Source organism: Branchiostoma belcheri, unplaced genomic scaffold (genome assembly GCF_001625305.1).
Source record: "Branchiostoma belcheri isolate BF01 breed outbred unplaced genomic scaffold, Haploidv18h27 scaffold126, whole genome shotgun sequence".
NCBI lineage: Eukaryota > Metazoa > Chordata > Leptocardii > Amphioxiformes > Branchiostomatidae > Branchiostoma > Branchiostoma belcheri.
In genome coordinates this window covers 699,720-723,747 of record NW_017802669.1, presented here as the reverse complement: position 1 = coordinate 723,747, position 24,028 = coordinate 699,720, and the positions used below count along the sequence as shown (strand labels likewise).

Here is a 24,028-nt window from a genome sequence, read left to right as displayed (position 1 = left end):
TCTAGTGGTGTTTACAAGTCGTACGTAAAATTCCTACAGAAAATGGCGACAGCGTCAGACGGTACAGCAGCGCCGCCTGCCGGAGACTATCTGTTCTGCAGCGGAGGCCAGCTGAGGATGATGGAGATTAGGGAGGACGCCAGCCCGGCTGACAGGTATGACGTCATGGTTCAGCAAACAAACAAACAAACAAACAGGCAAAGAAAACGATGGGGCAGCCAATCATCTCTGACTCGTTCTTACACCCCACACCATGTGTTAGAATAATCCATTAATAAGGTATTCCGAGGAAGATTAAAGCTGGAAAATAATTAAATATGTTGAGTCAAATCGCCATGTTGGCTAATTACTAGTCCTATATTTAAGGATGTACATTTAGAATAGACGAGGTTTTCAAAGTAATTCTTGTTGCCACTACTTTGTAACTTGTAGAAGCGTAAGGAATTAAGTTATTTATTGATTCATTAATTGAATAATATTTATTGATTTTCCAGGGAGAAGTGGGAGCGCGCCCCGCCCATCCCGCACACACGCACGTCTGAAGAAACCGGACACCCCGTCATGTATGGAGCCTTGGACAAGATCACTAAGGACAACATGAAGGTGAAAATGTTCTACTCTTTCAAATTACTTACTTTGAAATGACTATAGGGATTTTACACATGATAGACCGTGGCGGATGTACCACTACAAGGCATATGCACTTGGATCATGAACTCACTTATCTTACATGCTTTTGTACTGTATCAGGTATCAAGGTAAGACTCCGGTGTGTTTCACGCCCTAAAACAGTCAACCACAGAAGTCAATGCTCTGCCTTTAACACTTTATATTGTCTTCTATCAATGTTGTATGACCTAGAATCAACATGTTAATTGTACTACTAGTACTAGCTGGTAGTCTTAGACTAATAAAACGCCTAAAATAGTACTTTTTACAATGCTTTTCCTTACATTGTACCCGTTGCACGTTGTACAACTTTTGTGCGATAAACCCCGACTACAGCACAACATCACTGAGGCCCGTCTGGACTGGTTTACCGACACGGAGCTCCCTGAAGATCAGCAGGCCCTGTACACCGGGCTGGAGGAGTGTCTCGGCTTCCCCTTCTCCGCACAGGTTTGTTTATTATATTTCTAATGAGCTTAGACAAACCTTCTGTATTGAAATATATCTGTTCTTACATTTTTGCCATTACTAAGGAACGAGAAGAAACCGAATTTACTTAATTGTAGCTACTTGACGATGTATATGTGTAACGTTATCTATATTCCATCATTTCTTGTGACCTGTACTTAATAACCCAGTGGGTATGTGTGTACAATAAAGGTCTTCATTCATTCATTCATTCATTGTTTCAAATACTGCCATTGCAGTGAGCTTTAAAAACCGCAAACTTGGCGATATGCTGACCCTGGATAAATAAATGAAATGAAATTAGTGGCATACATTTCTTCACTACTCTTCCTGGCGTCTTCACATATATACAACGTACATGTAACATCAAGAATTGTTACATACACTTTACTTTAAATGCGTTTGAGTACCGGAATGTATACATGTGCAGGTCTGGCTGCCGGATGACTCCACGGCCACGGTCAAGGTCACGGGGATCATAGACGGACAGGACGGGGTGGAGCGGCCCGGGACGGGGTGCGGGTTCCAAGGTCAGGGTCAAGTTTAGTCGTCCTTCAGCTACCTTCATTGATAGGGAAATGTCTATAGATTTACCACATGTCCACTGATGTATTATATCCATCTGCCCACTGTCTAAGCTTAAGCATTTTTCTTTGGGTTTCTGTCTGTCCGGACAGAGTAGGTTGATACCACGTGGGGAAGATTGACAAGCAGAATGGCGCCGAGTAGGATAATTACCATTATCCATTTACCGATTTTCTAATATCATCGTTATTAATAAGCTTTTTGACTCCAGGTATGGAAGTATTGTTTTGGGTGGCTGAGCTGTGGGTTTGTGTGTGTCCGGTCAGAGTAGGTTGATAGCACGTGGGGAAAGATTGATAAGAAGAATGACAGGACGTCAAAAGGTCAGACACAGGAAATGGCTCTGACCGGAAGCCAGGACAGACCGACATGGGGGAATTCAGGAAGCCGAGGATTTCCAGAATCGCGCTTTTATCCAGAATTATATGCATGGAGCAAAATCTGCCTCATTGGTTACGCAGAAACTTTCCAGAACCGTGCCTGATCCGAGCCATTACCCATTCAGGCATAGAACTAGATAGGCACGGTTCTGGATACAATGAAGCCCCTCCAATAGTCCTGATAAAATCTCCGTTTTTTTCCAGTTGAGTACATGGGCCACGAGCTGATGCTGCCTGTTGACGACTTCGTGAACGAGCTGGCTTCTCCTGATGACGTGGACGAGGCGTGGTTGGCCAGTCCGGCTGCAGTGCCAGCTAAGGTACAAACAACAAACATTTCCCTAGCGTTTCTTATTGTACAACTTGAGCTCCCATGTGGGGTCATGTGGGGTAACTACAGAGCAATCGGCTCTGAACCAAGATGTTCTGAGTTCGAATCCTGCCATGCCACCGTCTTGTGCCTTTGAGAAAGACACTTGGCACGGATTTCCTCACTTTACTCAGGTGAAAATGAGTATGTTCTCCTTTAATGCGTCTGTCTGCGTTTGTGGCTACAAAAACATAACTTGAAAAACTTAAGTACACCTTTCTCATGTCTGTAATGAATGTTGGATTAAAAAAAACATAGAAAGTAACGAATAGGGTATTTACGTCGATGAAGGTTAGACATCCAGGTAATACGATACGCCAAAAAAACAGTTACTCAAGCAACTGGATATGATTTTTGGAATGATTGATTTCCAAAAATCATATCCAGTTGCTAGAGTAACTGTTTTTTGGCGAATAGGGTATTTCTTTATAAATCATTCCAGCAATAACTGTTTTGTTCTTCAGGTGTTTGCCATAGTCCGGGATTTCTATGACAACGCCGTCTTCACAGAGGGCTGCATCTTCTTCAGCATCTGGGATGACGTCAGGTATGACGTATGCTACGAGGCCCAGAAGAAGGAAATGCGGAAGGTATTGTTGTAGGGTACAAGAGTTTTCTTTTACACAACCAAACTATTTTACCTTGCTGACGTTTCAGTGTCTGTCAGACTTTAGACACCTTCCTCAGAGCTTCTGACTGTTTAATGATTGCATGTTATTAACAATTTGATTATTTCTTTTCTACTTACCGTAAACTTTCTTTGCAATCTATCGTTACAGCAGCCCGTTCCAATTAGGTTATACAAAACCCGTGCGTTACATACTTTAAAACTATAAACGGGTCACGTACAGCAAACAATTGGGATCGTAACGACAGAGTGCTTGACTCGGAACCAAGTGGTCCCGGGTTCGAGTCCTGACATGCCACCGATCCTGTGTATGCTCATTGGAAAATAATGCACTTTTCGCGACTTTCCTCATTTAACTCAAGTGAAAATGAGTATTTTCCTGTCCTGTATTCGTCCTCGGCGTTCGTGGCGGAATAAAATAAGTTGAAAAAGCTTGACTGTGCCACCACCATGTCTAACCATGAAATGTTGGAAGTAAAAAAGTAAAAAAACTTGTCTATGCACCCCAGTGCCAAACGGCAGTGAACAAGGACTACTTCGACAACCCCCCTCCGATTAAGAAGATGAAGTCTTTCCCCAAGATGAACTCGGAAGGCCGACTTAACTCCGTTGTCCGTCCCTTCCCTCTCTACCAGGTAAGACATGTGAGGAGTTTAATTGAATGAAATAAACTTTTAAAGAATGAATGAATGAACTTCATTGCTCGACACTCGTATATGGTACAATGAGTGGTAGTAAGATAAGGATATATACTAGTACTACACGACTAAACTATATTACAATTATTACTACAAACTACTATCGCGATATATGAATTCAATAAGGTCATGTATTGATGATTTGTTCTCGCTTATGTGATGAAGTATACAGAAATTGACCTTTGTAGGTAGATAAATGATTTGTCCACGACTTACCTTTTTACCTAATATGATGTCAGCAAAGGGTCAATGGTTGTTGGAAGTTGATATCGGCCCCCGTCCCGGTAGAGGGACGGATGCATATGGTTTCCGTTGTTTTCATAACCGTGCCTATCTATGCCTGGGTTAGGGTTAGGATAAGGCATGGTTCTGGATATAGTCTCTGTACGTAGATTTGTCCCAGGCACGGTTCTGGATTTGCATGGCTATCCAGAACCATGATCAGTTATAACAACTAAAAGAGTAGTTTTTGTTCTGCCCCTTAGATGTCCCTGGCGCTCCACACCTACCTGTCTACTGTGGCCACGTTTCCTCTGGACCTGAAGCTGAAGTACGGAGGAGGCGTCGTCAAGGCAACGGGGATGGTTCCATATAAGGCGGAAAACTTCTTCCAGGTGGGTCTGTTCACAGACAGATCCTGTAGCTTCGTCTTCGTTCCTGCACACTAAGAAATACAAAGCAAAAAAAAAATAATAATAATAACGTATGTAGAAAAAGCAAAGCAAATGTATTGTTAACCTTCACATGGTCTAGCCTATCCACTATTGTTTGCTAACCCAAACAGCCATATCATGGTATGGTGACCAGCCACTCCAACGCTGTCCTGCAGCTTGCTACATAATGTAACCCGATACCGTATGGTGTCTGCTACAGTAGGGTGGTGACAGTCGCCAGGTCCATGTTATGGATGGTTGATCAGTCTATTTCCCGTGTTTGTTTGTTTATTTGTTCGTTTGTTTTGCCTAAATGGTGAAATTTATGTTATAATATTTGTTGTACAATTATAGGAGTCCCGGGGCTTGTACGTGACCGTAGACCTGCCGACCGCGCGGACGGAAGCGCCGCCTAGCAAGAAGCGCAAGAACAGCAGCACCAGGACCGTGGCGTTGAGCGTGCACGGCGTGGAGCCCTGCGACACGACCCCTGACCCCGTGCGGAGGTTCCTGGAGGACCTTGCGGAGCTGATGGAGGGAGAAAACGGCATGTGTGTGCTGAAGACGCGCTTCCGGTCCATACACATAGAGCTACCATGTATGTATGCTTCTTGTCACCTTCCGACCTTGCCCCTAACCCTAACCCTGAAAATAACCCTAACCCAACCCCTAACCCTAACCCAACCCCTAACCCTAACCCAACCCCTAACCCTAACACAACCCCTAACCCTAACACAACCCCTAACCCTAACAACTAACCCTAACCCTAAGCCTGAAAATAACCAATCCTAACCCTAAACCTGAAAATAACCCTAACCCAACCCCTAACCCCAACCCCTAATCCTAACCCAACCCTTACCCTAACCCCTAACCCTATCCCCAACCCCTAACCCCAACCCCTAATCCTAACCCAACCCTTACCCTAACCCCTAACCCTAACCCTAACCTAACCCTAACCACTACCCTTAACTAACCCTAACCCTTACCCTGAAAATAGCCCTAACCCTGAAAATAACCCTAACCCTAACCCTGACCCTGAAAATAACCCCTAACCCTAACCTTAACCCTAACCCTAACCTAACCCTAACCACTACCCCTAACAACTAACCCTAACCCTGACCCTGAAAATAACCCTAACCCTGAAAATAACCCTAACCCTGAAAATAACCCTAACCCTGAAAATAACCCTAACCCTGAAAATAACCCTAACCCTGAAAATAACCCTAACCCTGAAAATAACCCTAACCCTGAAAATAACCCTAACCCTGAAAATAGCCCTAACCCTGAAAATAGCCCTAACCCTGAAAATGACCCTTACCCTAACCCTGACCCTGAAAATAACCCTAACCCTGAAAATAACCCTAACCTTGAAAATAGCCCTAACCCTGAAAATAACCCTAACCCTGAAAATAACCCTAACCCTGAAAATAACCCTAACCCTGAAAATAACCCTAACCCTAACCCTGACCCTGAAAATAACCCTAACCTTGAAAATAGCCCTAACCCTGCACCTTCCAGGTATGTCTACCTCTTATCACCTTAAATTCGCCTATTATATATATAAAATCGTGCTTCTGCCGGCCCTCCCGGTGGTCATGAGGTGGGGGTCATTAACCTCCGGCCGAAGGCTTGTCTGTGGCTAATCTTCAAATGTGTCACCCCCATAACAGATCTTGACCAGTTCAAGGCGAAGATCTGTAGTACACAATCTAGCGAAACTGCAGTGTAAAATAGGACAACGTCAATGCACAATAAGTTGTTTAAGACTCACTAGGCATCTGTTGAATTCAGAACCATGCTCAGGCACTATCCAGGCATTATTCTGGATAGTCCACGCGCATCCAGAACCGGTACCTGGTGCAAATCTACGTTCTTCGATACACGGAGACTATCCAGAACCGTACCTGATCCTAACCCTAACTCTTTCAGGTATGGAACTAGATAGACTCTTCTCTTTCAAGCAGTTCCATGTTCTGTATCTGTTATGTACATTTGATACCAACTTTATCTTTCTTCTGGTTCTGGCAGTGAGGAAGAGGAGAGGAGGACAGAGAGGGAGTTTGGTGGTGCGGCCCCCTGACCCCAACCGTGCTCTGATACTTAGACAACTTCGAGAACTTATCGGGAACTGAGAAAAAGCAGGAAGCAGCGGAATCACACAGCTGGCTGAGAAAACAGTTTTAGCTAGGTTTGAAGACAGTCATGTTTTAAATGCGAACAGTGTTCCTTTTTTTGAAGTTTTAGAAGTATGTAAACAATGTGTCGGGATCGTTTAGTGCAGTAGTGAACTTAATAAAGTCTCATTTTTTAAGTTCGTAACCTCTTCTTCTAGAATTGGATAAGTTAGTTCACATTCTCAGTAAGTTGATGATACATGTACCTTTTTTCACGTTAGGAAAGGAAAGTGATCTCGATCCAGTTTTAGCTACGTAATTACGTAAGAAAAGGAAAGTGATCTCGATCTAATTCTAGCTCTCTACGTAAGAAAAGAAAAGTGATCTCGATCTAATTTTAGCTACGTAATTACGTAAGAAAAGGAAAGTGATCACGATCCAATTTTAGCTCTTTACGTAATTACGTACGGAAATGAAAATGATCTCGGTGCGATTTTAGCTCTAATATTACGTAAGGCTCTAATTAAGGAAAGTGATCACGATCTAATTTTAGGTCTCCACGTAGGGAAAGGAAATCAAAGTAAAATCTCGATCCATTTTTAGCTCACTGAAGAGCTAATCTCCTACTAGACGTAACAGAGAAGACAGACGCTATGTACAGTATTTACAGGTTCATTGTACCGGGGAAATTCACCTAGCTCTTTTCGACAAGCACAGTGAACAGTGGACCACAACTTAACGTCCCGTCTTAGGGACTGCAACCCTAAACAATAGCGGGCATGTCTGGTGTGAGCGACAACAGTCGGGGTTCAAACTCCCAACCTTTTGGTCTAGAGGCAGGGTCGCTAACCACTGCACTACGCACGTTACGTAAGGAGAAGACATGTCCAGTAACCCGAACATAGTTGGGTCTTAGAAGTGGTTAGTAACGACAACACCACATTGGCACCGAGTTGTTGTGACTATGGATACGCGGCAGGTGTGGGGCGATCTTTAGCGCAGTAATTTTGCTTGGTGAAGAAAGCACGAGTACACAACAGAAAAGAGTTCTGACCTCTTACAAAGATTTGCTGTTAGAATCCAAGTTGAAGTCAAAAAGGATGTCCCCAACCGAAGCTAGGTACTCATTTTTACTCGAGTCAAGTGAGGGAATAAGTGCAAAGTGTCTTTTCCAAGGACACAACACTTTGTTTCTGTCAGGGATTCGAACCCAGAACCTTCGGATGCTGAGTCAACAACCCTGGACCAAAACACCACAATACCACCAAGTTGTTGTGACTATGGAGACGCGACAAGTGCGGTGCGATCTTAAACAGTGGGGCAGCGACATTTGCTTGGAGTTAAAAGCATCACGAGTACACCACACCTCGGTGAAGAATTCTCGAGGAAGCCACTTGAACATGAAAGCAAGACGCGTACACAGGAGAAACGGACTCTGCCTCCTTACAAAGCTTTTCTGTGTAAAGCAGTATTAGCGATGTGCACGTTTCCTTACGGTATGGGGGCCTCTTGGAGATATAAACACGAGATGTACACAACAAAAGAGGTCTGACTTCTTTCAATGTCCAATTGTAAGTCTAACTCTAGTCCTGAGCAATGATTCCAACCCTAACCCTAACCCTAACCCTAACCCTAACACTAACTCTAACCCTAACCCTAACACCAACCCTAACTCTAACACCAACCCTAACCCTAACTCTAATACCAACCCTAACCCTAGCCCTGAACAATGATCCTAACCCTAACTGACTTCTTACAAAGATTTGCTGTGTAAAGCAGTTGGACGGTATGGCGGCCGCCTGGAGATGGAAACACGAGGTGCACACACCATGACACACCCTGATAACTTGTCTGACCCAGGGATCCGGCCGGCTTAATGTCTCACTATCATTTCCTCATCAGTGTCGGGCGCGTGCCGGGCTCACCTGGCGCGGCAACATGGTGGAAGGTATTTACAGACGGGTGATCTTTGATGGGTTAGCGCTAACTGTTGGCATGAAGGAAGCAACTGATGCAGAAACAGCCTGAAAACATGCCGGGCATAGCTTGGACTAGCTATAGTCTCCAACTTTAGTTAAGTTAGCAGACTAAGAACGCGGGTTCAAAACAGTAGCTAGTATAGTACCTTGATAAATAGGAAGAAGAACTGGCCAGTGGAGTTTGTCCTGACAAATTATTTGCCCGAGGCCTGAACTCGAAAATTGTAAAAAAAAAATGTAAAAAGTTATTTTTTAGCTGCCACTTAAATAAGTTGAAAGTCAACCATGATCAAAATCACGAGTAAAATAGTAGAATACGACACAACGCTCACAATACCGTTTTACTATAGTTTTGCTGGTGTCGTTGAACTGCCTATTTGAAATCCACGTTTCAGTAATTTATATCATTAATTACACCTTGTGCGCTATAAAACTCACAGTCGTGACCTTACAACTGAAAGGTTTAACTTTAATCTCCGATCATGTTTGCAGGATTACAGTTAATGTACCCCCGATCTAATTATGATTATGAATACGCAAATTGATTATATCCTTTATCATAGCTATGACGTAAAGAAGATCGTGCTTTGTAGGCAACAACTTGGTCTCCATGGAAACCGACCGTACCATTACGATTAATGTAATATCGTCTGAACCAGTATCGCACTTGATGTTGTTTGTATTAAAGTTACACAAAAAATTTGCATCATAAATCATTTTATAAATTACCAATATTAAACACTTAACTGCTATAAGTTATTTCTCCGCTAATATATAATGAAGATAGAGCTAAGTTTAGAGTAAACAAAGTTTGGGAGTTTTGTAATCAAACATGTAAATATTGTGCGATGTTGCTAGGGAGACGGACGATACCATTTCCAGTGATGTTTTCTTGTCGTCTTCATCGGAAATTATTTTAGTCCGTTTTGTGCGAGTAGATGGAAAAGGCAAGAGCATCTCTGTGACAGGTAAGATAAGTATATTCTTTACTTTTTACGCATAAGATGGATTTTGAAATTCTCCACAGCTTCTGAGATCGACAGATGTGTCCGACATGTTCATAATATACATACGTATAACCAGGCAAAGGTAAGCATACATATACATGCGTGCATAATTTTTCTAGTCTCAAAAAAAGAACTTTTCATGCCCTCTCACAATTGCAGTCAAGAGAGACTGTACTACAAGTGCATCTTGTACTGACTAACTAAGTGTACTAACAATGTACATATGGTAAAAGGCATGTCGTGTCCACAAAGTAGTTCACATTCCAGTATACAGTCTCTCTAGCCTCGGAGTCCGTAGTAGGTCATAGAACTGGGGGTTTGGTGGTCTTCTGCTGTTTTCTGATTAGCCCAGTTGCAAAAAACGGGGGTAATTCAACCAGGCCGGCTATGATGTCTATATGCAATCAGAAAATAGCACATAAAAGTTCCCAAAGACCCTGAAGACCCCCCAAAAAACAGTTTTTGACATGCTATGGAGGCTACTCTCTCCCCACGTTATCGCAAAGTAACGTGTTTCACCCCGGAAACCCGCGAAGTTTGTAACAAAGCCGTCCAAACACGTCATAACAAGGCGGCAAACGAGATATACACACGGCAAACAAACCTCAAACTACCGTACATACTGTACAGAACTCACTCAAACTTCGGGCGCGAGTCGTTCCTTCGTTATTGAGAAGTAGTGCGTTTTTCCCACAAAGCGGCGACAATCTGCCCCCGCAATAGCCTCCACCATAAGGGGTTGTGGATGGCAGAATTTGACGAAAATAAGGGTGGACCTGGAGAGTAGGTCCGTGGTAAGGGTAACACTTCTCCTAACAGCGTGGGCATGTGTGAGTTCTGTGGTAGCCAAATTCTCTTTATTACGCTTAATTCTACTCAGACTATCTTTTTCAGCCCCCGTTGTTAGTCTGGTCGAGGCTATCCCCACCAGTTACCTATCATATCCAGAACCGTGCCTGTCTAGTTCTATGAGTCAGTATGACCGAATAGGCTAGGGTTCAGGCACGGTTCTGGATAGTCGACGTCTCTGCGTATCCAAGAACGTAGATGTGGCCCAGGCATGGTTCTGGATACGCGTGGACTATCTAGGACCGTGCCAGAGCAGGGTTCTGGAAAAAGTTAAGTCCGGTTCTGGATACAAACGTGGCCAAGTTTCCCTAGCCAATTACTCCTCCATTCGTCTAAACGTTACAATTTGACAGCCTAATGCGTTAAAGCGTTACACGTTTTTTTAGCCTGGTGCAGACTAACCTCACAAGTGGCAAATTTGTTTTCCCTATTCGCTACATGTTACGATGTTGCTACTTCACAACGTTGCTACCTAACTAGCCTAACCCCACACGCCCCGGTAAACACGCGATGTTTGCCCGGGACCAACACGAGGTGGGAAAACAAATAGCTGCGCACACACGCAGCACGGAGACCGGAGGGCGGGCTTTGTTTCCCCGACAGTAAAATGAACTGTGAGGGGAGTTTATAACTCTGACTGCTGACGGGAGGGTTGGAAGCACCTGTCAGCAGGTGGGTTACCTGGACAGGTGTGTTACCTGGACAGGTGTGTTGCCTGGACAAGTGTGTTACCTGGGCAAGGTGACTCGCGATCCGGTACACCTGAAGAAAGCGTAGAGACAGCGTGGTGAACTAAGAAGTACACAGTACAGGTAAGATTCTTGACACACGCTCAGTCTTAAGCAATGGAATTTCTTAAGCGTAAGCCAGGCAAATCTATAACTTAGGGGAGGGCACGTGGTAACAGGCGTTAATAATACTTGTGTGCACCTTGTAGGCGTTTAAGACATTAAGGGCTGAAACCTGGAATGCAAGTGAGTTGTCTTTAAATATTAGCTGAGTTTTAAAAACCCTGCGTGCAAAAAACAAGAACAAGCGAAAGCATTTATTCGTTAAGGGTACAAGTATGTTAAGGTGTGACTAAATTAATGATATTGTTACTTACGATGCCCAGTTGAGACTTGAGATACAACGACGCTTTCTTCAAGATTGGGCAGTTTTCACCCCTTAGATTTGAAATTCATTAGTATAGCTATGTGAAATAGTGGTGGTAACAAGACGTACGTTAAGTACATTATATACATGTTCATTGTACGGGAGAAACTTCCCTGTTTTTGTAAGCAAATAGCGTTACAATAAGCCATTGACACAATCGTTTGTATGCTAGCCTTATTAACTGTTGGCTGTTTATGTAAGTATGAGTGATTATGCTTCCATAATAACACACACTAGGCACGTACGTGTGCTTTATATAATATCGACCCACCGCGGGTCAAAATTAAGCACGTCTAGAGCTGGACTTTTGCCGGTAATACGGCATATATATTGCACATTAACGACACGGGTGCGACCAGCGGGATTTTCCACCAGTTGCTTCTTGAGATATCTTATTCTCCACACGTCGTCTTAAGAAGGTTGAGAGGCTTCCTTACGACACTTAAGGCGCCGTCAGCCCTCCGGGGTAAGATAAGGTCAGGACAAGTCAGTCCCGTGGGGTTTGAAGTCACTTAAAGACGGCGTTGTTTGGGCGTCAGTACGTCACCTTTTTGTGTTTAAGGGTTGTTCTAGTAGGACATGAATGGGAAAATACACTCAGCTGGGGCGTAATGGACATATCACTGCGAAAATGGGCTCTACTCGGAACCAAGAGGTCCCGGGTTCGAGTCCTGACATGCCACCGATCTTGTGCCCTTGGGAAATGCACTTTACACGACTTTCCTCACTTCGCTCAGGTGAAAATGAGTATTGTATTTTCCCCTGTGTTGGTGGCGGCATTAATATAAGTTGAAAAAACTTGAGTGTGCTGTCACCACGTCTTGTGATTACATGTTGGAATTTGAAAAGATGGCCTAGCTGGGAGTTGGAAATGTGTCACCCATGCCTTTTTGTTGTGAGTCATAATACGACGTTTCGGTAGGTTGTTAATTAAGCAACGATCTGCAAGCAAAAGCTGACATGTGGAAACGTTAGTAAGAACAGCAACATTCTGTACCCCGAAATGTTGTCGAGGTTTCAAAGTAAAATAAAGCAACCTGGGGTTATTTTCAAGCTCTCTATGAGTTTGCACGATGCTTGTACCTGCCCTCTCTTACTACTGCCAAATATTGTTTAATCTAGTGTTTTATTGCTAGGGCGGAGACCACGGAGAATTTTTCCTCAAGGACATTCTTTATAAAGTCGTAAATTTGTCGTAAGACGTTTGTAGCTAACTTGTGAGGGGAAGTTTGAATTTTTGTTATAAGTTGTCATTTTTGTTATAACTTGTCGTAGAATGTTGTTGACGGCCTAGTTTAAGTTGTGAGGTAGCTGAAAAAGAGGTAAAAATAAGTAGTTAACGTTTGTTGATGTTTTGTTCCTGACCTCTCCCATATTTTTAACCTGCGCGAGTCTTTAAGAAGATTTACTCAGGTTTGCCAGGTTTAAATTTTTGTTATAAGTTGTCGTATAATGTTATCGACGGTCTAGTTTAAGTCGCGAGGTAGTCGAAAAAGAGTGGAAAATAAGTAGTTAGCGTTTGTTGATGTTTTGTTCCTGACCTCTCCTGTATTTTTCCCCTACGCGACGTTTTTAAGAAGATTATGAGTTGTCATTTTTGTTATAAGTTGTCGTAAGTTGTTGTGGATGGTCTAGTTTAAGTCGCGAGGTAGTTGAAAAAGAGTGGAAAATAAGTCGTAAAGGTTTGTTGATGTTTTGTTCCGTATTTTTCCCCTGCGCGACGTTTTTAAGAAGATTATGAGTTGTCATTTTTGTTATAAGTTGTCGTAAGTTGTTGTGGATGGTCTAGTTTAAGTCGCGAGGTAGTTGAAAAAGAGTGGAAAATAATTCGTAAAGGTTTGTTGATGTTTTGTTCCGTATTTTTCCCTTGCGCGACGTTTTTAAGAAGATTTACTCTCTAAGTTTGCCGACCAGCTGCTGGTCAAACAACTCCACAACTCAAGTGGTCTGCACGGCGCATGCGCATCTCCCCGACCCCGGGCGCGGCCCTGCAGCATTCGGGTCAATATTTAGGGCGTTGCCATGGCAACGGTCGGCCTGTCACCCGGGGTAGATAGTTGCCATGGAGACGTTTATGTTGTCGCACAGTCGGAGGTAGGGCCACTTCAGTTTCTGGTGGTCGGCTGCCAGCTAAGGTAAGATTGCTGGGGACTACTTAACGAAACTTAAAAAAAACGCTTGCAATTGTCGACCTAAGTTGTGAAAAACGTTGGAATTCTTTACTTCTTGAACTAATTTTACTCCGTGTTTATCCATAACTAGAGTGTGATATTATGAACATAATTATTTAAAAGAAAATGCGATCTTTTAAAGGACCTGTAAAACAAGTTGAATCTTAGGCAATCAAACGCTCAGTTTGAGGCAGGGCCACTTCAGTTTCTGGTGGACTGCTGCCAGCTAAAGTAAGATACTGTAGGACTGTTTAAAGAAACTTAAAGAAACGCTTTTCGACTTAAGTTTTGAAGGACGTTTGTGTTCTTTACTTCTTTAATCAATTTCACACGCACGTCTAAAATTAGGTATGTTTATCATATATTTGTGTGTATGAATTTCTACAAATACGAGTGTATACCGTATAGCTAGGAACTACTTAGAGACACTTTGAGAAACGCTTTTCGCCTTAAGTTTTGAAACACTTTGGAATTCTTAACTTCTTGAACTAATTTCACTCCGTGTTTATCCATAACTAGAGTGTGATATTATGAACATATGTAAAAGAAAATGCGATCGTTTAAAGGACCTGTAAAACAAGTTGAATCTTAGGCAATCAAACGCTCAGTTTGAGGCAGGACCACTTCAGTTTCTGGTGGTCTGCTGCCAGCTAAGGTAAGATAGTGAGGAACTGGTTAACGAAACTTTAAAAAAAAGCTTTTCGACTTAAGTTTTAAAGGACGTTGGTGTTCTTTACTTCTTAAATTAATTTCATATCGCGTGCACGTCTAAAATTAGGTATATTTCAAATTTCTACAAATACGAGTGTATACCGTATAGCAGGGACTGCTTAGAGACACTTAAAAAGACGCTTGTCGACTTAAACTGTGAAAGACGCTGGAATTCTTAACTTCTTTAACGAATTTTACTTCGTGTTTATCCATAACCAGCAGTGTGTGACATTATGAGTATTATCAGAGTATATATAAGAAAATGTGCTCTTTTAAATTGCCTGTAAAACAGTGGCCTGTTGAATCTTAGGCAATCAAACGTGGTCATTTAAATTTCAAAAGGGCGACTCAAATTTATTTTTTATACGTATTAATGTATTATGTTTTAGCTGTTTTTAGCTGCAGCATTATCTTTCTTCAAATGAGTGAAGTATTATTTTCAGCTTGTTTGTGCGTCTGCCTACATGCGTGTTTTGAACCTACATGTACGCTGTAAGGGGTGAAGTCTGCCACCTCTGACTGCCTGTTTCTCTGAGTTTTCACTTCCACAATTAAGTTTGTAGCGTATATATGAACTTTTTTTAGTATTTCCTAGCAAATTCTCTAGAAAGTAGGCATGTTAAAGATACTTAACATATTTTGAGCCCATTGTCCGAGGGTTCTTCAAATTAAGACTACATCTAGCTTGTTAGTTAGGTAGTCGGGTCGCCATCATACTTTAGTCTGAACCTTTGGAGACGACTCGTAATGCGAATCAATTATATTTAGAAGCTTGTACAACTTTGTTTTCTTCTCTAGATTTTAGTAATCTATGTTTCCAGTCATTTAAAGTTACTTTGGACTTACTTGTACTTTGGCAATAGCTAGATATATATTACTTCTGCTGTAATTCAAATCTGATAGCTTTATTTGCTTTCCTTTGGGTTTTAGTAGATGATTGATGAGGAAGTTGGTTGTTTAGCGGCTGGATTGTAACCTGGATACTCCAAGGTTAACCCCAGAAGGGGGGTGTTTTTACGCTTATCAGTCAATCTGTCAGTCAAATCTGTTTTGAACGGTCGGAAGCACGGAGGGGTCATATTGTACAGTAGCGGTGCCTAAACATACTAAAGTGGTTATTGATAGTAACAGGGGCTCATGATTTACAGGAGTGGTGCCTGTAGTCACAGTGGTTAGTAGTAGTAGTACAAGTAGTGTGTGTGGCTGTGTGTGTGTGAGTCTGACTCTGTGTGTGTGTGAGTGTGTGCGTACATGTGTGTGTGTGTGAGTGTGTGTGTATGTATGCAGGAGTGTGTGTATGTGTGTGTGTGTGTGTGTGTGTGTGTGTGCAGGAGTGTGTGTATGTGTGTGTGTGTGTGTATGTATGTGTGTGTGTGTGTGTGTGTGTGTATGTGTGTGTGTGTGTGTGCGTGTGCGCGCGCGCGCGCGTGTGCATGTGTGTGAGTGTGTGTGTTTTGTGTGTGTGTGTGTGAGAGAGAGAGAGAGGGGGGAGAGACAGAGAGAGTGACTGAGTGAGTGAGTGATTGAGTGAGTGAGTGAGTGAGTGAGTGAGTGAGTGAGTGAGTGTGTATATATCTGTATCGGTGTTATAAAACCTACTGTAGGACGATGGCCCAGTTCATTCCGACCTTTCCTGCCGGATGTGTCTCACGTGTAGATAATCCATTAAACCCAGCTGCCCTGTCCTGTTTGTAGGAGACAGTCTGATACTTTGAAGGTCCATTATAAAGAATCCGGAACTTCCTAAAGATTCACAGGTCGACCTTACGCTAAAGCTCAAGAAAGTCCCTCTTGTCATTTAGAGCGTCTTTACGTATTCTCTCTAAGAGATTATTCACAAAGCTGTTAGGTTTTTTAGCTTTCTTTTGTCTTGTCTCTGGAAGCTACTTAAAAGCGTGTGTTTCTGAAGTCTCACAGGTCATGGCGTCGGTCTTACGCTAAACCTCAAGAAAGTCCCTCTAGGTCTTGTGGTTGAGATCGTCTTTACGTCGTCTCTCTAAGAGATTACTCATTAAGCTTTCAGGTTTTTCAGCTTTCTTTCGTCTTGTCCCTGAAAGCTAGTGCTTTGAGGCTTGTGCGTAAGAGGCCTTCTAAGTCTTGTCCCAAAGAAGCCATTTAAGTCTCTAAGGTTTCTTCTAAGCCGAGTCTTTAAGAGCCCATATAAATAGTGTCTTTAAGGTTGCCTCTAGGACTGCATCTAAGTAAAACGTCATGCAGCAAACAAATGTAAGGGTGACTACGTGTCATACTTCAAACCATGCATGTACCTTTGAACTAAATGATTTGCGTAACAACCCCTCTAGCTTTGTTAGACTGCAGAAACATGTTCACTTTGCCCATAGCTAAGACTCTACGCTTGAAAAAGTCTTTTTTACATTGTGCAGTAAGACCCTACAATGACAGTGATAATGACTGATATTTGAAAACCCATGTCTGCTATTTCCTGTTGTAGATTGAATGGTGTTTGTACATATTTGTATATAGTGTGTTCCTGTGTGCTTGTCCTGTTGTAAAAGTCGAAAACACAATTCAGGGGTGCAACAGCATTTCCTGCTTTTGTGCGATTTTGTTTGATTGTCATTGAATAAATTGAATTGAATTGTTATGCCATGCGTGTCCAGAGAGAAAGGGAGACAAGGAAGACTGTTGTAGTCGTTATTTTCTATCATTGTGAAGATTGATCTTGATGCTTTTTCTAAGAGTTATACTTGTACAATGCGGCTTCGCTATCGCTCGTGCATATACGTCAGCTTAGACATTCCTAACATCCATTAGAATCTATCAAATAACAAATTTTAGATCATGAAGTTTGGAAATCTAGTTTGACAAAATATTTATACATAGACGCACAACGAAAGTTCAGCTATGCTGGGGAGCTTTCGAGACGTACTCTGTCTCTTCATCAACCCGATTGAGATCTCGTCTTGGAGTTCTCTTGTCACGTGACTTGATGGGATATTCACGTGACAAGAGACAAAAATCTACCTTATTCAGTCCTGAGCATCCTCCATGAAGTATAACATATGTTAGATTCAGGCACAATACAGCACTCAGCCAAGCCAAGAGGGAGAGAGAGAGAGAGAGAGAGACAGCACCATACACTTTTCAGCAGATAAGGTTGTTACGAACGATAATGATATCTCTGGAATGGTGCAAATTGACCCAACTAGGGTTAATGAGTTGCCAAAGGAGTCAGTCAGCCGAAGAGTGTCTCCGTTGAACCCATCTGACCCTATCTGGCTGGCTTTTGACAATTTTTCATTGTTATTACCCAAATGTCCAATATCTATTCACTCGTGCAAAATAATCAAGATGAGAAGGTTTCTTCATCTTTATTTCTAACCGTTTATTGAAAGGAACACATGCCTTGTGTACTACATGATGGGCTTAATTACAGAAAAGTCAACAAAATCCCAGCCTCCGTTTTCTCTTATCCTTTTGTCCCTGGTGAGATATCATGGCCACCACATGGGAGCCTAATTATCCGGATATGAACCACAAATAGGGTCTGAATCGGATTAAGGTCGGATTTGGGATTATGTGAAGATTTCCCCAAACGTCAGCGGGATCGTGACATTTGACAAGGGATGAGTTAGTGACGTCAAGCTACGTCATAGATCATAGGAGTTCGTTCTGACCGATTCATGAATGTTTGATTTTGATGTGGCGTGGGGAGGATGGGAAAAGGACGGGGGTTGGGATCCTCAAATAAAATTATAGATAGACAGGACGATAATTGTGTGAAGGTTAGACATCCAGGTAATAAGACACGCCAAAAAACAGTTACTCAAGCAACTGGATATGATTTTGGAAACGGTCAGACGTTTCAGGTAGTATTCACTAGCTTTCGTCAGTGACTGAGAGATCAATCAATAGTTTGTGCTTATAAACCTGCATTTCCCCTCTGGTCTCTCAGTCACTGACGAAAGCTGGTGGATACTACCTGAAACGTCTGACCGTTTCCAATTTCATATCCAGTTGAGTAACTGTTTTTTTGGCGTATAAACGTTTGTCTCTGACAGGATTTACGTAAACTGGTGGGAAGGTGGTCTTGTGGTTTGTTAGCTTGGGATCTAAAGGTTCTGGGTTCAAATCTCTAATAAGCTCCAAAGTTGTGCCCCAGCGAAAGGCACTTACACCTGAAAATGAGTATCTAGCTTTGGTTAGGAACGTCGAATTCTTGCTTATTAAATATGTATACTCGTTTTGTCAATGTCTGGCCACAGAAACCCACCAAGATCCGTTAGAAAGTTACGTTGACCATTGTGCTTAATTACAAGTGAACAAACAAACAAACAAAAAGGCAAACGAGAGATTTTCTGCTATAAAACATATATTATATCCGAAACAACATTACAGAACAGTCTTGTGGTTGAATAGATACATGTTGTCTTGACAGTGGGCTGTCTTAACTTAAAATCTATTTTACGTGACAGAATCTGCTGGTGTAACACGGAGATCATTGTTCTAAGTTAAGTAGAAAAATAGGATATCTGCAGATGACTGAGGTACCATACTAGTTGGTTAAACTATAACGAACCTATGACACTAGGTTTGTGCTATGAATACAAATGAAAATTTAAATGTTAACAGTAACCTCCTGGTTTAACTGTACAGCATGGCGGACATTACTTGCTTCATGGTCACGTGGGTGCAAACACAATATATTGTTGATTTGGCGTTTAGGACTGATCATGTCATTTTATCCACAGTCAGAAAAAAAACTACTATTGACTTTGGGTGCAACACTGACAAAATACACCGGCACCTACATGTATAACTGACTATATAATGCTGTAACAACTTTTCTCTGTTGAAAGACTTCACTGGAGTGTCAATCAATCAATCAATCAATCAATCAATCAATTAATCAATAAACCAATCAATCAATCAATCTTCCGCAGGCTCGGTGGTCGTAAAGGTTGTCCTTTCTGCAGCTGCGAATAAAGAAAAAGGGAAAACTGAGTACATAGAAAGAACTGTCGTGCAAGGTTTGACTTATATTTCTAAATGCTTATACACCTGCACCATTGAATGATCGTACAATGATTGTTGCATATTTAAGATGATAGCAAAAGAAAATATTGTAATGCAATTCGCACCATATTCTGTGTTCGTTGAACATCGGAGACGAAGGAACGAGAACGCTAAGACAAACTCTCGTCAAAAGGAGTATAATCTGTAATAGGGAGAAACATTTTATTTTACTCACCTCGTCACGGCAATCATAGGTCTATCCCAGTCTTGGGAACGTCAGGGGAGGGTGGCCTGTAGAAAAAAAAAGAATAAAGTTAAGAAGGAGATTCGTAAACAAGTGCGTCATATTCCACTCTTTGATAAAAAAACAAAGAGTGGATCTGGATGCTTATGTCCATAGAATCTTGAAAGCATGCAAAAAGCAGAGCATTATAGTACAGGTATATCTATCGATGGATTTTTCATCTATTACAATTAATAGAATGATCACATAGATGAGTCCTCGCTTAGGAGTCAATAAGTATGCCAGAATGATAACTATCATGATCGTGGGCTTTAAAACAAACAAACAAACAAACAAACAAACAAACAAACAAACAAAGTTGTTACCTGAGTCTGTGCGGCGAACTTCCCTCTCCTCCTCGCCGTCCTGTAACATGGACACCAGAGACTCCGCCAGGCTTTTCGTCATTCTCGACGTTTCCCTCAGACTCTTGTTGACCTCTGACCGGATCAGGTCACGTGCTGCGGACGATTCCCTCAGGGCGGTGTTGACCTCTGACATGATAAGTTCCCGGATGATGGCCCAGTCCATCATCTTGTTCGTGACGTCACCTATGCGCTGTGAGGACGAGAAACAGCCACGTGGTTATAGTGTGCAACCGGGGCGGCGGACGGTATAGACTTTCAGACACTTGTCCTAAGTCATAGGATCATCAATCCTGAAGAAGGCTGAAGAATCTGTTTGAAGTTTGCTAAGTAAAACATGTCCTTGTATTAATGGCAAATGTCTACATTTTGAGAACCTTACTATCTACCAAACCCCCATTGTTAACCGTTATCAAGGCTGTCATCGACTGCCCCCATCTACAGCACTCTCGTCCAGTTATATGACTCGTGTGACCTTTATTGTTTAAGGTTTATTTACACATAATAAAACAAGTCATTTTCTTGAAAATGGTTAATGAGTTGGAAGGGGAAAGCAAAAACCTCGTTCATAACCTCTAGGTCAAGTGACTTTTCAGAGCCGATCAAAGATGGCGGATTCCATCTGAAGGCTTCTCAAAGCTGAACTTCTTGTCGTTGGAAATGTTTTATTTTCAATCTTAAAAGTGCTTCTGCACTCATCATACAAAGTCCCTGCTTCCAGAAGCTTTTATCTGGTCCGGAAGAAGGTGGGACAAACGACGTTTATCCCGGGATCTGCCACGCGACCTTTGGTTTTTACTAACTCTCTTTCCGTGGACACTCCATAATCCAGGATCTTAATGACATCTGCTGTTGTATTTGGGCCACATCTGATGCTCGTGAAGTGGACAGACGACGTGTTTCAGTGACAGAACATTTTACGGCAGGTGCTCATTTGCAGCATACTCATTTTGCAGTGTTTGTTTTGACAAACACTCTCCAATCAAAAATTTCCGGAAGAACGACACCTTTTTACATATTCTCGGTGGGGTTAGCGACAAAAAAACGTGGCATATATAAAAAGGTAACGATCTTCCCCCCATCAACCTCTGCTTGGAGGGTATCAATTAACGCAGAAGCTTCATTTGCACCCCAATGAGTAACATGTGGACAGTCTGTTCATTTTGCGCGAAGATAAGGGACGAATTTTGTTCTCCAAGAGTTTCAAAGATAAATGACGGATTTTTGTCTGCTTTCCTGTCTTAGAATCACCGGGCACTTTAGTCCAATTATACATGTAAAACCGGGCATCACACAGCTCCACTTTCGGTCGATCCAAAGTTGACGACGCAAATTTATTGCCGTTTAGAGGCAAGGGGCGGAAAAGAAATACGTTTAGGGATACAACTTGTTTGAAGGATGAGGTTGACGAAGCTACAAAACGTGGTTGAAGTGCAACGAAGAACACTGATGGCCCACGCTGACGTGTGGACAAGTGGGAACAACAGAAATGACTCCGCCGGGGCATTAAACCATCATTTTCTGTTTGCCTTGGAGTGAGATAGATTCCTGAACGTAGGTACATGTATAGGTTTCCTGAAAAACGGGACCGACAGCTAACCTGTAAAAATGTCTTCTAGCATGAAAAATAAAATTTTACAATAGAAATCCAAAGAAAACCGACCAGAAAAACAAGACCAACATTCGCTTATATTTCTGAAGAAAGGACTACAGACTGGACGTTAGAGTGACAGTGGACATCAGAGATAGCAGCATGTTTAGACAGGGAGGTCCAGTAGCCTCTACCAGGCTTCGGTAGTCAGCTGGAAAGAGTAGAAATCGGCCAAATAGAGAGATGGCATGCAAAAGCTGTTGGTCTGCTGGAGAGAACAGTTTGCCGCTCTAGCAGACCAACTCCATTTGCATGCCATCTCTCTATTTGACCGGTTTCTACTCTTTCAAGCCACCTCCCGAAGACTGGTAGAGGCTAGGGTCCCGTGCTTACCTCTGGGCTGTAGAGTCCGTCTGGGACCGTGGCGTCGCGGCGGACCTCTCGGGCGGCCCGGGGTCCTGAGCCCGCCGACCCTGGCCAGACCGGCCCGGCAGCGGCCCGAGACCACGTCACCGCCACCAACACGAGCACGACGGGGGCAAACCTGTTCATCAGCATACTGCAGATCGTGGAAAACTTCTCCAGAGAAAGAGAGATACAAAAAAAATCAGACCACAAGTCGGATCGCGTCTGAGTCGAGGGCGGAAGGGACTGGTGAAGGGACCGTCGACGTCGGCGCTTATATAGGGTGGGTTATTGATTCGTTGCCACGACAACCGCAAACTGGGTCACGCCCACTCGTTCCAGGAAATCTCTGGCGGAAGCTTTGAAGCTCTCATACTGTCTGATGATGCGCAGTGTGGGATCCGCCGTAATCCGGCTGTTTTATCCCACATAAAGGGACGGTTTTGCCTCAATTGTCGGTCGCTAGGTCGGTAAAACTGTTAAGTAACCCTTTTACTACCGATTAACCACGGCCACACCTGTACGTCACGTCAAACACGTACACCTGTACAGGTAACGTGTTTCCCCCAGGTGTGACGATGTCAGAGTCCGGAAGTTCTTAGAAGAGCAATTTTAGCGACTAAATGGGCGATGTTTCTCTGCGGAACTTAAGTATGAATTCTCAAGAAAGACATAAGAAGTGTTCCTTCTCCTCCCACATGCGTGTCTTAGCCCCTTAAGTACTTAAAGTCTGTGGATCTGGTTACTGTCGACAAATTGGCCATAATGGGGAAACGTCAAAAGGAACAGGAAAAGATCCATATTTATTAGCAATGTTCCCATCTCTATAAGTGTCTTTCCTTGTAACACATCATGTTTTCGTCGAAAGAGCAAACAGAAAATAGAAAAAGTTCGTCTTCACTTTGTTTTTCTCGTATATAGATGCAATAAACCTCCACGATTTATGTCTAACAAGCCACTGGGGGCTTCATGCAAGTACAGAAGCCTATCATTTGCTAAACATTACCTCAGAGGGTCATTTTAGGAAAACGCTTTCTGTCTCATTAAGGGAGGTATGTTCAACCCAGGGTACGGTAATGGCTTTCTACAGTAATTGTCATAAGTATAAATGCCGCACAAATGTAAATGCTATTCTTACAAGGCAGTTTACTACCGTCTTTTGTACGAAAATTGGTACCTTCTTGGCCCTCGGTATGATAAGTTGTACACTTGAGGGTTACTGCTTTGACGTCTTAAGTGCCGGCAAGTCATTGAGAGCCCAAAACTAAAACTCAAGATGTGTCCCTAAGGAAGATATGATTCACCAGTCACCAGGACCGTTTCGCCCCCACTGACGTCATGTCACATGGGGGTTGTTTCACTTTAAGATTCTATAACGTCGTTTTGTGCACCGGTTTGTGTTCCCCGAACAAAGATGTTTTTGTGTTCACTATCACTGGTTTGTTTTCGTAAAAAAGAGTCAATAAAATCCTTTAAGTCTATCTGATAATCATCAAAGAGGTAATTCATAATCCTAACCTTTTTCCATAAGGCAGTTTAATACCCTGTGGTTTTCCTTGTTCATATTTACCCGCTGTGATGCGTACATTAAATAGCCGCGTGTACCGAGGTTAGGATAATTGGATGAACGTAACTACGTTATAGTCACCAGGTTTTCATGGGATCTATACGTACACACGTCCTAATGGCATTCTCAAACGAAAAAAAAGTGACTAAAAAAAATCTCCAAAGTTTTTCACATCTCAACAAACAACAAAAGACTGTATTGCTTCTTAAGTCTCCCAAGTTGACCCATTTATTTTTCAAAGAGTCGGACAATTCATCTCCCACTGCCTCCTGAGAAGAAGTCAAACACCATAATAGCTTGGCTAGAATAGTATAATAGAATAGTAGTTACCATGTTTCTCTTACCTATTTATGTATTGCATATTGTATACCAAAGTTATTAGTGTTAAGTAGAGATATTAAGT

General features: G+C 42.5%; 2 protein-coding genes across 2 annotated transcripts; one reads left to right on the top strand and one right to left on the bottom strand.

Annotated features, from left to right (window-relative positions):
• Positions 1-6,770, top strand: LOC109463480. Its single transcript, XM_019760318.1, has 10 exons — positions 1-155; positions 495-603; positions 1,006-1,119; positions 1,568-1,667; positions 2,307-2,422; positions 2,937-3,062; positions 3,610-3,735; positions 4,284-4,412; positions 4,806-5,049; positions 6,480-6,770. The coding sequence occupies exons 1-10, from the start codon at positions 43-45 to the stop codon at positions 6,581-6,583; spliced, it is 1,281 nt and encodes a 426-aa protein (XP_019615877.1). The 5' UTR covers positions 1-42; the 3' UTR covers positions 6,584-6,770.
• Positions 6,771-18,772: 12,002 nt separating this feature from the next.
• On the bottom strand, positions 18,773-22,288 carry LOC109463478. Its single transcript, XM_019760315.1, has 4 exons — positions 22,047-22,288; positions 20,024-20,255; positions 19,650-19,705; positions 18,773-19,374 (listed from the first exon to the last, which is right to left on the bottom strand). Exons 1-3 carry the CDS (start codon positions 22,209-22,211, stop codon positions 19,671-19,673), a joined length of 432 nt encoding a protein of 143 aa, XP_019615874.1. The 5' UTR covers positions 22,212-22,288; the 3' UTR covers positions 18,773-19,374; positions 19,650-19,670.
• Between the last annotated feature and the right edge of the window lie 1,740 nt (positions 22,289-24,028).